At 52.3% G+C, this 17,042-nt stretch overlaps 1 protein-coding gene and 1 pseudogene across 2 annotated transcripts in view; one reads left to right on the plus strand and one right to left on the minus strand.

The window, feature by feature from the left end:
* Nucleotides 1-244: 244 nt before the first annotated feature.
* On the minus strand, nt 245-1,481 carry LOC112831520 (ubiquitin domain-containing protein UBFD1 pseudogene; annotated as a pseudogene).
* A 7,833-nt stretch (nt 1,482-9,314) lies between these two features.
* Nucleotides 9,315-17,042, plus strand: part of RAC2 (Rac family small GTPase 2) — a 15,686-nt gene continuing 7,958 nt past the window's right edge. Inside the window, exons 1-2 of one of the 2 annotated variants that reach the window (XM_025881523.2) lie at nt 9,315-9,492; nt 11,731-11,802. In XM_025881523.2, coding sequence (XP_025737308.1) covers nt 9,458-9,492; nt 11,731-11,802 — 107 coding nt within the window. In that variant the 5' untranslated portion in view covers nt 9,315-9,457. The remainder of the gene's footprint in view (nt 9,493-11,730; nt 11,803-17,042) is intronic. The other variant, XM_025881522.2, reaches the window with a different exon arrangement.

Here is a 17,042-nt window from a genome sequence, read left to right on the forward strand (position 1 = left end):
GGTAATTTGAGCCCAGTCACTCTGGGAGGACCCTGCCAGGCTGGGGACCAGACTCCAGCCACTGGGGGCTGCTAGAACTAGCCACCCATCTTCGGCCACCTCTCTTGGTTGTGATGCTGAACGTGAAGTTGACCCAAAGCAGAGTGGACCTCCACCCAAATGGGTTCCCAGCATGCCTCCAGGGGGCCTGCCAGAGACGCCCACCTCCCAGGGGTTTCCTCAATTTTTTTTTTTTTCTCGGAACTCAGATTTATTGATTTCCACCGTATGGACTTTAAAAATGGCATGAAGCTGACTGCCAGAAAAGGGAACTGGTGATTTTAAGTTAAAAATTAAGCTAATGGTGAAAGTATATCCCCTCTGGCTTCAGTCACCACATCGCCTTAGAGTGGATATAGGTTTTTTTGTTTGTTTTTGAACAAAGTCCCAGAACTCTGAAATCCAGGGATGCTGCAGGCCTCTCCCAGCAATGTCCTTCGCTTTGGGTCAGTCTCCTGGGCCAGAGGTGAAAGTGCTTTCAAAAATACTGCCACTTCCCCAGCACAGTATCTTTGACTGCATCCACATACTGAGTTGGGACCCAGTACACCCAGTAGTAAGAGGCTTCCGTGGGGCCCAGCTGAAACGCCATCATGTGGTAGCCTTCATGTCCTTCGATAGGTTCACTGACCACATTTTTGATGGAGCCCATGGGCAATTTCTCAGTCCGCTCTTTAGTGCCGATCCACAGCTGATCTTGTTCCAGCTTGAAGGTGAGTCTCACTTTGCCTCCGGATTTGTTGTACATGCCGGACAAGGGTACCGTTGGTAGGCGCTCCTGGGCACCCTTAACAGATGGCATCACATCTTTGGGTTTTCCTTTATCCAACACTTTCCTGTGTTGTTTCTGCCGGCAGAGGGGTTCCTTCTTGTTCTCTTCAGCCTTTGCATCCTGCTGGGCAGCATCTTTGGGTGTGTTTACGGCTAAAACATCATTTATCGTGGAGCCGACCACCATGATCTTGGCTCCGCTGCTCGCTTTTATTTCTCTCAACGTCTTATCCTCAGGGACGAGTCCCTTATCCATGACTTTCTGCATGGCAGGAGGGAGACCTGTAATCGAGTGAATCTTCTGTTTTAGTTCGGAGCCTGTGCTGTCGAGGGGGAACTTCACGTCGTGTTTAGTCTCATTCCAGATGATCTTCAAGTCCACCGGCTCCCTGGCCGCGCCGCCGCCCGCATCCTCGCCGTTGCTGACCGAGGCGTGGGCCGCAGGGTCCCCAGGGGGCTGGGCCGGCGCCGGCTGCAGGCTACCTCGCGCCGCGCAAGAGTCCTCGGCCGCCGCCCCCCCGCCGCGGCCTCGGCCTCCACGCAGGTCAGGGGTCGCGCGGGGGCCTCGGTCGTCACAGTCTCGGCCTCCGTGTCCACGCCAGGTTCCTCCGTGCCATCCGGGGCTCCGGCCGCCGCCATGATGATTGTGTACAACACCCCCCACTCCCGCAGAGGCCCTCCTCATTTTTTTTAAAAGCTCTTATTTCTATAATAATTTTTAAGTGCTGGCTTAATATATAATAAATATGATAAAGTCTTTAAAAATGCTGGCTGCTATTTTAATAAAAGGTTACACATTTTTAGTAAGATGAAATAATTCTAAAGTTGTATGCATGTGATGATATAGCCTAAGGGTTTATAAAGCAAAAATAAAAAGGGAGAGAATTACAGGGAGAATTGACAAAGTCACCGTCATGGTGGAAGAGTGGACATACCTTTCTAGTAGCTGATGGATCAAGCAAGACAAATGAGAACAATTTGTAATGATATAAAAGATCTGAGCACTGCAATTAACACCTTTGGTTTCTTAGACATATAGAGAACATTGAATATCTACACATCTATGGAAAAATGAGCCTCATAGTAGCTCATACATAAAGCAAGTCTCAACAAATTTAAAAGCATTAGTGTGATGCAGTCCATGTTCTTTGGCCACAATACCACTAAGAAAACTTAGCAAAAAGACAATTCCTTCCCTGAATTTGAAAAGGAACACACTTTCAAATAACTCATTGATCAAAAAGAAAATCAGGATGAAAATCTTAAGATACATAGAACTAAAACATAATAAAATGTTACATATCAAAGTTGTAGGTTGTGACAGATTGTATGTCTTTTTTACCACAATTAAGAAAAGATGGTAGGTTGCAGCTGAAGTCTCTGAGGAAAATTTATAGCCTTAAAAAACTGTTATTAGGAACACAAGGCTGAAAATACATGAACTAAGCATTCAAAATTGAGAAGTAAAATAAGAATAATGCAATAAACCCAAAGGAAAAAAATAAAGGAAAAATAAAGGTAAGAACAGAAATTAGTTAAGTGTGAAAAAATTGTATAATAGGATTAAAAAGGCCAAAAGTTGGTTCTTCGAAAAGCTTAGTAAAACTAACAAATCTGGGGAGCAATTCGGAACAAAGGTCGGAAACAAAAATAGTCAGTATGGAATGAAAAGAAGAAATATAACAGAAATTAAAAAGGAGACACTAAAAGTTTATAAGATAATACTATGACTAGCTTTCTAGCAATAAATTTGAGAACCCGAACAAAATAGAAAGCTCTATAAACTATTTCTAGAAAAATATATAAAAGATGGTTCCAGAAGTAATAGAAATTCCAAATAGTCCTGTATCCACTAAAGAAATTGATTTAGGGCGCCTGGGTGACTCAGCTGGTTAAGCGACTGCCTTCGGCTCAGGTCATGATCCCGGAGTCCCGGGATCGAGTCCCACATCGGGCTCCCTGCTCAGCAGGGAGTCTGCTTCTCCCTCCGAACCTCTTCCCTCTCGTGCTCTCTATCTCTCATCCTCTCTCTCTCTCAAATAAGTAAATAAAATCTTAAAAAAAAAAAGAATCCATAAACTTAAAAAAAAAAGAAATTGATTTAGTAATTTAGAGCTACTACTTTCTTCTCTCACATAATTCTAAAACCAGGCCCAGATGGCTTTATTAATGTCATAAAACATTCACGGTAGAGATAATTTCATATTATCCAAACTCCTCTAAAATTAGAAAAAGAGATAATGTCAGGGGCCCCTGGGCGACTCAGTGGGTTAAGTGGCTGACTCTTGATTTCGGCTCAGATCATGATCTTGGGGTCCTGGAATCTAGCCCCACTTGGGGCTCCTCCCTCAGCAGGGAGTCAGCTTGAGGATTTCTTTCCCCCTCCCTCTGCCCCTCCCCCATAAATAAATAAATGATTTTTTTTTTAAAGAAAAAGAGATAACGTCACCAACTCATCTCCTGAAACTAGCACAACCTTGATGACCCCTTTCCCTCCCCACCAAAAGACAAAACGAGAAAGGAAGGAACATGACTGGCCAATTGCACTGTTGAACACGGGACCCTCCCTCCCCGCCCGCATGTTGGCAAGTTGAAGTCAACTATATACACAAGACAATCATCTGGACAGCATTCCTTGGGGTGTAGTTTAAGCTGTGATAACAAAAAGCCGCCAAAACACAGGGCTTGAAAGAAGACACAGTGTATTTCTGTCTCAAGTCCAGAGGGAGCGGTCTTGATCCACCCCCCCACCCCCCCCGTCCAGGATTGCACCAGCATTTCTATTTCCTAGCCAGTAGGGAGAGGGGCAAAAAAGATGGACGGGACAAATGGTTTAAGCCTTCGAGGAGATGATGGCTCAGAAGTTGCCCACATTAATTCCATGTGCACCCTTTCCCTCCACACTTAATCACAAGGCCACACCTCACTGGGAGGGACACTGAGAAATTTGGTTGAGCTGGGTGAGCGCATGGCAGGGTGCAAGTCCTTGAGCTCTGTTACTAAAAAGAGAAGGCTAGTGAGGGACAGTCAGCAGCATTCCCCAGAGAGGCTAAGTTGGATTTATGCAGGAATGCATGGGTAGTTGAACACCAGCAAAATGGATTAGTGTTGTTCACATCTCCATAGACACAGAAAAAAAGCATTCAATAAAATTAAACCCTTATGATAAAAACAGAACAAAACTGCTGTTACTAACAATAACAGGGAAACTTCTTTAATGGATAAGAATATCTGCCAAGAGCCTACATCATCTTTAATGGTGAAACGCTCAAAGCACTCTTTTAAAAATCAGAAATAAAACAAAGATGCCCGTCATCACGGATTCTATTCAACACTGTGGTAAAGGCTCCAGACACCCCAAGAAATTAATATTATAAAACTTGGGAAGGAAGAAGTAAAACTGTCATTTTCCACAAATGAAGGCTATCTACGAAGATAGTCTTAGACTTGCTGGTAGCAAAATCTCTAGATAAATTATAATAAGAATTTCCATCCATATGGCCATATATATAAGCCCAATATGCAAAATTTGACATTTTTCCGGCATAGAAGCAACCAACAGAAAATGCAATTTTAAAAGGTGTTCGTTACAATGACACTGAAAGTAATAAGGTATCAAGGAATAAATCTGATGAGAAAATGTGCATGACCTTTCTGGGGGGAAATTATAAAACTTTATTGAAAGATATAAAGAGGAATTATAACACGTTAATGGGTAGGAAGACTGAATATTACAGAGATGTCAATTTTCCCCAAATTCCTCTATACATTGAACAGAATTCTAATTAGAATCCTGACATAGTTCCCAGAACTTGACAAGCTTATTCTCAAATTTATACGAAAGAGCAAATGGTCAGGGATAACCATTTTGGAAAAGTTCAAGAGAGGAGAATTTTTACCCTGCCAGATATAGAGAACTGGCATAGGATTTCGGTAATTTAGGCAGCGTTGTGCTGGCTTCATGGACTCACACCCGGGCAGACACCTGCCAGGAGACAGGTGGGCGGGCTCACTGGGGAAAGGCCGGGGCGGGGGGGGCGCCTCACTGCTTTGTGCCAGAGCAGTCGGTGATGGAATCGACAAAATTAACTCGGTATCTCCCCATATCCTAAAATCCATCCCAAATGTGTAAAGCTTTGAACATGAAAAGCAAAACTTTAAAAGCTTTATTATTTTTTTAAAGATATTATTTATTTTAGAGAGAGAGAGAGAGAGAGAGAGAGAGAGGGAGAGGTCGAGGGGGGAGGGGCAGAGGGAGAAGGAGATTTCCCGCTGAGCAGGGAGCCCCATGTGGGGCTCGATCCCTGGACCCTGGGATCATGACCTGAGCCGAAGGCAGACGCCTAATGACTGAGCCACCTGGGCGCCCCAAAACTTTAAAAGTTTTAGAAGGAAACATAGGAGAACATCTTTATGAAATGGGGGGTGTAGGGAAGGATTTCTTATGACTTACTCCAAAAGCAACATCACCACGGAAGAAGTTTACATGAAGCTACATTCAAATAAAAACTATTAAAAGTCACAACTGATGAGAAGACACCCCAAAGACTGGAAAAAAGATATGTAATGCATTTAGCAATTTAAGTTTGGAAATCAGAGTATACAGAGTATACAAAAAATACCTTCCCCAAATAAATATAAAAGTACAGAGGAATGGACCAAAAAAGTATGAAGAGGTAATTTAGGGAACAGGAAACACACACATCCAATAAATACTTGCAAAGATGCTCGATGACACCAGAAGTAAGTGAATATAAATTAAAACTACAATGAGAGGGGCCCCTGGGTGGCTCCGTTGGTTAAGTGTCTGCCTTCGGCTCAGGTCATGATCCCGGGGTCCTGGGATCGAGCCCCGTGTCGGGCTCCCTGCTCAGCGGGGAGTCTGCCTCTCCCCCTCCCCTCTGTCTGCTGCTTTCCCTGCTTGTGCTCTCTCTCTGTCAAATAAATCAATAAATAAAATCTTTAAAAATAAATAAATAAATAAATAAATAAATAAATAAATAATCTAAAAAAGCCCCCCAGAACCCCACAGTGAGATGCCGGTTCACATCCATGAGGTTGACCGAAGTATAAAGCCTACAAGGCCAAGCGTGGGCGAGGATGTGGACCCTGAGCGCTGCTGAAGCATGACTCCTCACTCTGTTGGAAGCCAAGATGTACATGGCCTCCAGGTCTGGGGCTCCATGTCTAGAGAGACCTCACCCACCACCTCCGGGAGTCCACATGCATCATAGCGGAGCTGTTTGTAAAAAGCCAGCCTTCCAAAGCTCACACAGATCCATTCACAGGAGACTGGATAAATACATTCTGATACATTCATATCATGGAAGATTAGATCCCAGCAAAAATAATCAAACCGGAAGTAGAAGTTTAAACATTTACCAGCACATTACTGGGTGGAGGCTGTGCCTCTCAAATCCTCAGGCTTGGGGTGAGGAGGAGGGAGTGCCCTGATCTGCATGGCCTCAGAATAAGAACAAGGACCTCTGTGAGGACCATCTAGGGAGGTGGACTGGGGCTGAAATGAACAAGGGTTTTGTAACAGGCCCAGGTGCCTGAGGATGGAAGAGACTGTCTCCTAAGGAAATGAGCTCCCCATCACTGGAGGTATGTGAGCAGGGGCTGGGCGGCGGCTCTGTGGAATCAAGCGCTGGATACCAGCGGTGCAAGGGTGGGGCTGGGTAAACATGGCCTTTGGTGAGCTCTGCATTCATGCCCAGAGGCCCTGCGGTTCTGTGATTCAGTGTGGTTAAAAGAGGGTAAGACTGAAAGAATAACCAAAGTGTGAGACACATCCCCGTGCTGGAGCCTGCCCGTTGGTGCAAGGGGACAAGCCCGGCTCGTGCAGCAGCATGGATGTGTCTCCAAAACATGCTGCGCGAAAGAAGGCTTCTGCGAAAGGTCCCATACTGGGTGATTCCACTTCTGTGAAATTCTAGAAAATGTGAAGTGATGTAGAACGACAGAAAGCACATCAGAGCTTATGTGTGTGGCGAGGGGAGGGAAGGAGCTTCCCGCAGTGATGGAAATGTTCTGTAATGTTCTGTATCTTGATCATGGCGAGGGGTTCATGGGTGTATAATGGATGGAATCATGCACTTTAAATGGATCCATTTATTGTATGCAAACTATATCTCAATATGGACACTTAAAAAAGAAGGAAAAAAGGTGGAGAGGATTGGCAAGGAGGCCTCGGCTGCTGCATCTTCGCCTTGGTCACAAGGACTGGGCCTCAGTTTCCCCATCTGTGGAAGGAGGGAGAAGCCACATTTATTTCCAGTGTAGTGGCCACAAGTGTGTCCTCCTGGGCAAGTCAGGGAGCCTCTCTGTGCCTTGGTTTCCTCATCTGTAAAGTGGGGGAACAACAGAGCCCCCTCCAGGCATGCACTCAGAGCCATGAGTGTCACGCTGGATGTCACAGGTGTGGCTGTTGTCCTTCTAGTCTGCGTCCACATGGATGCTGCTGTCTGGGCTGCTCACTTCCCATCTTGTTCCTCTGCCAACCTTGGCCTTGTCCGCACAGCCTGCGGGCCGCCTGAAGATCGGGACATCCCAAGAGACTGGTTTCAGGGCACCTGCGTCACTCAGCGCAGAGCACAGGTTCTTCGGGGCCAGCTTTCTAAGCTGGGTTTTGCGTCCCCTGAAGTATCAAGCCCAATGCTAGGTATTCAAGTGATGTATCCTTGAATGCATGCAGGAGGAAGTCTGATGGCCCTAAGTCAGGGAGGATTTTGCTTGGGTTGTCTCAGAGAAGTGGCTTTCTCGGCCTGGAGGGCCACCAGGGCCCTGTATGGTTGGGCAGGCTGTTCACTGTAAAAGGAAGCCCCACCCTAGGGGGGGTGAATGGGGGATAAAACCCATACATATACCCCTTTTGAAGTCATACCGTGTCTTCCCAAAGAGGTGCATTATTCTTTCTTTTCTTTTTTTAAAAATAAACATATTGTTCTGGAACAATTTTAGATTTACAGAAAAGTCACAAAGATAGTAAGAGAATTCTCCTATATCCTTCACCCAGTTTTCCCTTACATCAACATCACTTACATAACCACGGGACACTTGTCAAAACTAAGAAATTAACATTGGGACAATACTGTCAACTCAATTTCAGACTTGATTTGGATTTTACCACTTTCCCCACTGATGTTCTTTTTCTGTTCCAGGATCCAATCCAGGATATCACATTGCATTTAGGTTTTGTTGTTGTTGTTTAGATCAACAGGGGTTGCCCTAAGGGCTAGCAGTGGATGGGAAAAAGAAGGTGGGTACAGGGGAGCACCCAGAATAAAGTCCTTAGGGGGTTTGTGAGGGAGGAAGCCCAGGGTGGGTCATGGAAGGGCCACTGGCCTTCCTGACCTGGTCTGAGCACCGTGAAGTGTTTCCCACTGTCTCAGCTCAGCTTATGCAAAGGACAGAGGAAAGATATCAAAGTTTGTTGGCTGGTTTTAATTATTGACTGGCCCCATATTGGAGCCGGCCACTGTCCTGTGGTTTCCTGGTTCGTCCTAAGTGACGGTCCAGGCTGGGTAACCAGTGGCTCTGCTTATTTCTTCCCTTGGGTGTGGGGAGCAGTGGCAAAATGAACGGTAAGAGCCAGGTGAACTCGGAGCCCACGGGGAGAGGCCGTGCTGCTCAGATCCCAAATTGACTCATGGCTAAGGGGGAGCACTCACCCTCCCCATGAGCAGCAGAACTCCGGCTTTGTCCCCTCAGCAGCTGAGGTGCCAGAAGAACTTGGAGTCACCTGGTCCTGGGTTTGATTTCAGGCTGGATGGTCCTAGTGGGTCAGCTGCCTTCTCAGACCCTCCCATCTGCCCATCGTTAAAATGTGCCACGGAGCCTCGTTCCAGGGCGCCTGGTCCCCCAAGGCTGCCTTGAGCACAGGACTGGCTCATGTGGAGCACTGCCCATCATCTCCCTTTAATTTCCTCTTCTCCCTCAGCGGGGCCCCCGCCCCTTTCCCGCTCCCCCACCCCCCTGCATCTCCCATCCTTCCACACTCCGGGATTCCCACGCTCGCACCTGCTTGGGGGAACCTTATGTGTTGCTTGCGCAATCCCCTCACCGGGAGTGTCCTCTCTCTGGCAAGCTTTCAAGTGCTGGCTCAAATGCTCACGGGCCCCAGCTCTCCCTCCATGTAGCTCTGAGGTCCCCTCCCTGGAGATCCCCCCTGACATGTGTCAGGTCGCATCTTCCCCAGGGATCAGCTGTGCCTTTTGCACCCTGGACTCACCAGCACCTGATACTATGCCCGGCATACAGTAGGCACTCATTAAATGCTTCACTTAGAATTGAGGTGAATTGAATTCCTGGAAGCCTGAAGTCTTTGGAGAACAACTCTGGCCCTGCCCCATGGGCAAGAAGTGAGGCCCCAGTCGGCAGGGTAACCAGGTCTCCTGCGGGTGCTCCAGCCCAGCACCTGAGGGGCCCCGAGCTGTTCTGCCAGACCGCATGCTCCGCCTTCTGCAAACGGCTGTTGGGGCAGCAGCTTGGGTAAGTTCCCCTTCCGCTTCCTCCTACCTCTTGTCCTACTGAGGCTGTTCCTCTGCCGGGGCGCCTTGCCAGGCTCTCCAAACCCCTGGAGCCCGCAGAAACCCTCTCCGTGCCCTGAACTGTCACCAGCGCTGCCTCCCAGGCCCCAGACGCCATGCAGGCCATCAAGTGTGTGGTGGTGGGAGATGGGTAGGTACCTGGCTAAACTTCCTTCCCTGGCTGAAGCTCTCTACTGGGGTATCCCTGACACCCGCCTGCCCTGCAGATGTAGGAGTCCCTGGGAGGCAGTGGGAGGAGCTTCTCCCTTCTTGTCCCGGGGCCCAGAGACAGACCCCGAGGTGGGCAGAAGACAGCTTCACCCTCTTTGCCTACTTCACTCCGGAAGCTGCTTGGATGGCGGTGGGTAAAGGGCACAGGACTGAGCGTGGAGGTGCCTTGGGTCCCTCCCCTGCACCCTGAGAGCTGGAGCAGGTCTCTCATGGGACCTGTCTTCAACTCTGCGGATGCAGGGGCAGGGGTGGAGAACCAAGAATCTGGCCTTTGTCCTCCGGCTGACCTGGGCTCTAGTCAATGGCTTGCACTGCTGTGTGTCCTTGGGCAAGCCACAGAGCCTCTCTGAAGCTCAGTTCATCCATCTGGGAAGAGGCCACGCCCCCAGGATTGATGTGGGGTCACCTGACATAGTTTGAGGGGCTGTCCTGTGCATAGTGTGCTCAATAAATATTAACCTCCTCCCCCTCCTCCTTGGCTGACTTTCCCCTCCCCCCTCAGCCTGCCTGGTTGGGGAGGATGTGTGGGGGATGTGGGTGATGAGCAGAAGGGGGAGGGAGACATGAAGTGAGGGTGGCGGGAAGAAGGCATGGGAGGGTGATTGGGAGGGTCAGCGCGGGCTAGGCTGGGCTGAGGGGCTTTCTCAGCTGTGGGATCTCAGGGACCCCGGGTTGTCATGTCCCCGTGGGTCTCGGTGACCTCAGGTTGTCATGTCCCCGCGGGCCTCTTTCAATTGAGGTCTAAGATGCCGATCTCTGGAGCCAGCCAGCAGCAACGTCTCAGGGCACAGCCTACAGGTGCATCCTGGCGTTTCCTGTGAGTCCAACCCAGTAAACTCCAGCATTTCTAGCTGGTCAGGCCTCCGTTCCAACTCTCCCATTCTACAGAGGGGCAGCCTGAGGTTGGAGAGACTCAGATCTTTCCTGGCCTGGGTCACAGTGGCCCTGACATGACAGACCGACTTTGGCTCTGACAGATCTCATGGGAGCGGGTCCATTTATCAGCCCTCAGCTGATTCCGACACACCGGCCTGGCCTTATCTGCCCGCCTGCGCAGCCCTGTTCACTTCCGCTCTGTATCTGATCTGAGGAGGGGAGGGCAGAGCCAACGTTCCAGTTATTCAAAGTCACCTTGGTGGCAAGCTCTGGGAAGGGCAGAGGGGGGAAGAAGGTGGCTGGCCTCCTCAGAACAGGAAGTGACAATACAGGAGTGGGGCTGGAAGGCCCAGGGCTGCCCCTTTGGCTGCTAGCCTTCCCACCGCACCACCCGTGCCCCCTCCCAGCCCAGCTGACCCGCAGGGCGGGGGAAGACAGCGCGCGTCACGGCAGTTATTAGCGCTTGCTATGTGTCAGGCACTGGACTCAGTCACACCCCCTCTATTTGGTCTTCCCACCAACCTAAAACGAGGTCCATTTTACAGGTGGGAAAACTGAGGCCTGGAGAAGTTAAGTCATTTGCCCAAGACCTCATGGGACGTGAGGCTGGGTCTCTCTGACCTCAAAACTCCATGCTCTTACCGGCTGCTCTCTCTGGTGAGGTGGGAGGGAGAGAGGAGGGAGGGACAGGCTTCCCCTAGTGTTGACTACTAGCCGCTAAGCTCTGCCAGACACGGTGCTGGCTTCTTCTATGGGCGTCCTCTGATTTACTACTCAACACACTCCTAGGAGGAGGAACGCCTCGGATCCCTATGTTCTAGATGGGGAAACTGATGCCTAGGGAGGTTAAGTGCCTTGCCCAAGGCTGTGCCATGGTTAGGTGGTGGAGCTGGTATCTGGAGCCCAGGCCTGTGATGGCAGAGGCCTGGTTAGGCCCCTGGGTATTGTCTGGTTCAGTGGGCTCCTGGGCTCTTAACCCTGTGTGCCACACTGGTGTCACCTGGGAAAGCTTGTTACAAATACAGATTCCCAGTTCTGCCCTGCACCCACGGATCAGAATCTCTAAGGGAGGACCCTGAAGTCTGCCCTTTAACAAACACTCCTGATGACTCTTACGACTCAGTTTTGGGACCACTGATATTGGCATTCTCAGGTGGGGAGACTGAGGCCCAGAGAGGTGGGCCTGGGTCTTCCCTGAGGGCTGGGCTAGGGGACCCAGAAAACTCCCAGGGTCTCGGGCAGGGCCCATGACCGCTGTCCTCTCGAACCTCCTGTCTTTCAGAGCCGTGGGCAAGACCTGCCTTCTCATCAGCTACACCACCAACGCTTTCCCCGGAGAGTACATCCCCACCGTGTGAGTCCTGCGAGGGGCGGGGGGCGGGGAGCCGGGAGGATGGGGAGACACGCATCACCAAGCCCACCCCCTTGTCAGGCACTTCCTGTGTGCCGGGCCCTTTGTGGGCCCCTGGGGGGGGTCTCTGCCTGGCAGAGCTGTTAGGGGACAGGGCAGTGCCAGCTGGAGGCCAGTGGGAGGCCCTGCCCTCCTGCAGGTGTGGAGGCAGGGCCGTCGTTCGAGGCCATGTAGGAGTTCGTGGGTGGCAGCCTCGGGAGGGAAGGGTACCTGGGGAAGCACCGGCCCTCGGCGGCCCCATCGCTCCCAGGACAGTGTCCCCACCCCCAGCACTGCACTCAAGGCTCCGGCGGGCTTCTCCCAACCTTCCCTTCCAGCGTCACTGTCCTTACGTTGCCTCATGTTCTGTCTGCTTGGCCCCACCAAACACTCCCTGGGCATTTCCACCTCAGGGCCTTTGCTCAAGCTGTTCCCTCTGCCTGGGGTGCCTTTCCTTTGCACGTGTCTAAGACCTCCAAGGCCCGCTCCTGGGCCCCTCCTCTGGGAGCCTTTCTCATCCAGCCCGAGGGACCTCTCACTCCCCAGAGTGACTCTATCTGATCTTTCCCATGACTCTGAGTCTCTGCAGGGCAGGGAGCCTCATCCAGTTCCTTTGGGTCACCCCGTGAGCTTAGCACGGTATCTTAGGCACACTATGATCCATGCATTGTCTTAAACACGCTGGACACGTTTTGAATTGACCTCAGTTGAACTTCATGGAGAGGCCCTAGGAGGATCCACAGGGGCTACCCTCCATCTACGGAGCGCCTACTGTGTGCTGGCCCCTGCATGAGACGTCACACAGGAGCGCCCTCACTTGATCCTCACGCGAGGTGGGCATTCCCCCCGGGCCGCCCACGGGGGAAGCTGAAGCTCACCGCAGCCAAGGGGCCTGACCTGCAGGACACTGACTGGCACCCCGGCCTGGGCCTGAGGAAGGCAGGCAGCAAGGACAGGGCAAAGAAACTGGGGTAGGGAGCCTGGAACACTGTTTTTTTCTGCCCCATCTTGGCTCCTAAGTCCCCAGGTGGCCTGGGGATGGTGCTGGTCCCTCTCCGCACCTGCCACGTGTGCCCCTTGGCCATCAGTCATCAAGCGTTTATCAGGCACCACCTAATGCTGAAGGAGGGCTGGCTCTAGGCCAGAGGAAAGGCAGCTTCTGCAGAAGGTCATTGTCACCAGCCGTGTACGGGCTGCCTGCCGCCTGCCTCTGCCTATCTCAGCTGGGCCGGGACCCGTGTGCTGAAGGACCTTAGACCAATCACTTCCCCTCTCTGAGCCTTAGTTTCCCCTTTTATAAGGGCAGGGCTGGGCTGGGAGATCCCAGGCTCACTGCCGGGGCGCCTCCCCTGGGCAGGGAGCCGAAAAGCATGTTCTCTGGCGCAAAATGGTGGGAGGAACAGAGACCAGGCTAGACCCAGTTGTTCCCAACAACTTGGAGCACCCTGGCCCCTGGTGGCCCCTGGTGGCCCCTGGTGGCCTTGGGACACTGGACACCCTTGTGGGCCAGATAGAATGAACCGGGCAAGGTCTGTCTTCCCAGGACTCTGGGGAGCTGAGACACACACTAGGGCCACCTTGAAATTCTTGACCTTTGCACAACGGATCTTGCATTTTCATTTTGCCTTGGCTCCTGCAGAGGATGTGCCGGTCCTGCATGTCACCCTCCTGTGTCGTCCGGGACCGAGATGCTCAGCTCTGGACAAGCCCTCCTTCCGGGGCTCCTGCTACAATGCCTGTTACCCCTGTTACAGGGAGGGGGAGATAAGTCACGCTGAGCCCTTGACATTGGAAGGTGGGGGCCGCTGGGGAGAGCGGAGTTGGGGGAAACAAGAGATCTCTGGTACAGAGATAAAGCTGGGGAGAGCAGCTAGGGCTCAGGGCCAGGAGGGTTTCCTGGGGCCGGGAGGCATATGTGCCAGCTCACAACCAGATAAGCAGGCGAGCTGAGCTCAGCTCATTGCCAGGGGTGGGGGGTTAACAGCTCAGGGTCAACCCCCCCATACCACAGATGGGATTGAAGCCTGCTGTGTGGGTGGTCTTGTGCCGGGCGTTGGGAACACCAAAACATGGCAGGAGCACCCTGCACTTGCGTGCCTGTGACATAAGGGCTCTCTCCCTTCTGCCTTTCCCTTACAGCCATTCTCAAAAGGAACCCCAGACGAGTTTTCAAAAAGGAAAATTAGATGCAGCCATGTCCAGGCCTAAACCCCTCCCATGGCTCCCCTTCACGTCTGAAACCATCTCCTCTCCTGGCATGTGAAGCCCTGAATGACACCTGCACCCCAGCCTCCTCTCCTAACTTACCCCCCCTTTACCCACTGACTCCAGACTCCTGGGCTTCCTTGCGGATCCCAGATGCACCAACCTCCCCCACTCCTCTGTCCTCCTTCCCATCACTCAGTTCTCTGCTCAGGGATCAGCTTCCTGACCCTCTGTCTCAAGTGGTCCCTCCCTCCCCCCAGGCCCCACCCCTCCACCCCCCTGCTTGATGTTCTTTATGGTCCTTCCTGATCTGACTTTCTCTGCCGGCTCTGGGAGGACAGGGCCCTGGTCTGTCCAGTTCACGGCTATCGCACCAGCTTCTAGAACAGAGAGAGCACGTCAGTGACGCTCTGGAGTGACTGGATGCTCTGGTATGTTCTGAGAAGGTGTCAGAACTCGGCCACCAGTGGGTGGCTCAGCTGGTGGGAAGGAAGAACACACGGTTAATTTAGGTCCAATTGGCCAGTACTCGATTTTCACCTTCAGTTCACCTCCTGGCAAGTCATGCCTGGAACTGCATGAACTGGAGGAGACCCAGCGTCTTCCGCTGGGCGCTCACTGCCCCTCGCCCATACTCCTGCTGCCACGGGCGGGATTCCCTCACTGCCTCGGCTGGCTCCAGCCTCCCCTGCTCGTGCACCCTCTCCTGTCCCTTCGTGCCCTGCCCAGGACACCCCCCCCTGCCTCGCCCCACCTCCCGCAGCCACCCTCCTCTCTCACTGCTAGCTCTGTAAGCCTCCCACTGGCCCCCCCAGCTTCCCCTCTGACCCTCCTCAAAGGCTTCTCCATCCAGTGGCCAAGAGGAGCCTTTTCTAAATGCAAATACGATCACATCACCCCACCCCACCCCTGCCCGGTGAAGCCCCTCAACAGTGCCTCATTGCCCTGAGGACCGAGACCCGAGGCCCAGCAGGGGTCCACGCCCACCTGACCTGGTCACTCCTCCCTGGTCCCCATGTCACCAGCCATGCATGCCCCCTGGCCTCTGGGTTCCTTGAATACACCATCTTCCTTTGTGAGGGTGGGCTTGGGTGGGGTGATCAGGTGATGCTGGGTGCTGGGCCCCCTTCCTCCTGCCCCTAATCCCCTATTCTACTCCATTCCAGGGTCAGGGCTGGGTCTGTAGCCCTGGGAATGCAGAAAGAGGCCACACGGACTCTGGGTGAAAACACTCCATCCGTGTAACCTCGGGCAGGTCACTCCTGGTTTCTGAGTCTGTGCCCTCATGTGTAACATGGGGACAAGGGTGGCACCCGCTCCCTGGGCTCCCTGGGCCCACTGAAGTGGTCTAAGTAGGAAGGGCCTAGAACAGTCATTGACACCCCTGAGTGCTCAGCAAACATGAGCTCTCTGCCTTCCCATAGCTCAGGGAAGCCCCACGTCCAGGCTCAGACCACTGACTCTCCAGCCATGAAAGAGCCCCCATGTTTAGCCTGTGAGATTTTCTGAATTGGGGAACCGGGCTAGTCCTAGATCTGCTGCCAAATGACTGTTAGATCTTGGGCAAGTGCCTTCCTGTCTGTGGACCTGTTTCCTCATCTGGAAAAAGGGGTGAGGGCTGGCCAGGGTAGGGGTGTAAGGTTCTTCTGGTCCCAGCTGCCAGTGAGTCTCAAGTAAGGGGGACCCCCGGGGGGCATGGATCCCAGCTGCACGCGTGCAGCGATCCCTCAGGCTCTGGCGGCTGGGCCTCTGGGGATGGACCAGCGGGTATGTGTGAGGACATTGAAAATGAGACCACTCAGCTGCTCGGCATCTCCCCACGGGGTGGCTTGAATGTTCTCTGTCTCTTCGGATCCTCCTAATGGCCCCAAGAGAAGGGACTTTTTTTTTTCACCTTGAAGAAAGTGAGGTTCAGAGAAGGCAGGTGACTCACCCAGGGTCACAAAGCCAGGATGAACCTTCACAAGGAACTCTGTTCCCTCCTGGCTCTGGGTGGCTGTCCTTGGGGAAATCAACCCCCTGCAGTTCATTTGTCCACTTGCTCACTAACAGGTGTCGCAGAAGGAGCAAGGCCCGAATCCCAACTCCTTTGCTTATGAGATGGTTGGCTTTGGAAAAGTTACTTGACATCTTGAGGCCTCGGTTTCCCCATCTGTCTGATGGGAGTAACTTGAGGTTCTTTTGTCTTAGGCTACCTGGGACTTCAAGACCTAACACAGAAAAGTCCCTAGCCTTCTGCCAAGCCCCAGATCTGGTGCTTGGTGCTGCTGCAAGATCCCAGGACCCTGCTCTTTCCCCATCGCCACGGCCCCTGAGACCCTGGGGATGGCTCCGCGAGGACACATGGCTTTGGCTCAAGGAATCTTGGGAGGCTTTTTGGCATCAGAATTTCAGGCTGGACATTAGAGAGGAGAGTGTCCCAACACCCTAAGTGTGTCCCGAAGGAATGTTTCTGACCGAAGCCAAGGACAACGCAGGTGCTTCTTTTTCCATCATGCCCAGCGGTGTCTCCCTGGACAGCTCCTTCTTCCTGATGTCCCACGGCAGTGTGGGTGGCATCTCGAGTTGGTACACAGAGCACCGGCTATGTGGCATATGCTGTGCTGGCCTCAGGGCGCCGTGAGGAGCAAGCCAGGCACGGTGCCTGCTGTTGGCACAGATTGCTGGCCTGGGGCCTGGACTGGCTGGGGGCCAGGAAAGGCTTCCTGGAGGAGGTGACCTTGAGATGGGGCTAGAGGCGAGTGAGTAAGAGTCAGCTGGGCACGGGGTGGGGGGGGCGGTGGGCGGGGGGGAGGAGCAAGGGAGGAAGAAGAGTGGGAAGTCAGAGGAAGAGTGTCTGTAGGAACTTCCAGGCAATAGGGAGCGGGTCATCTGTGGAACTGAGAAGTGACTGGAACACTCCATGGATGAATAAGCATGATGTGTTGAAAATATCCGGCTACTCGCTTTTGGGTGTGTGTGTGTGTGTGTGTGTGTGTGTGTGTGTGTGTGTGTGTGTG

The sequence above is a fragment of the Callorhinus ursinus genome, unplaced genomic scaffold (assembly GCF_003265705.2).
Source record: "Callorhinus ursinus isolate GAN/ISIS: 27379988/994484 unplaced genomic scaffold, GSC_fseal_2.0 scaffold48, whole genome shotgun sequence".
Taxonomy (NCBI): domain Eukaryota; kingdom Metazoa; phylum Chordata; class Mammalia; order Carnivora; family Otariidae; genus Callorhinus; species Callorhinus ursinus.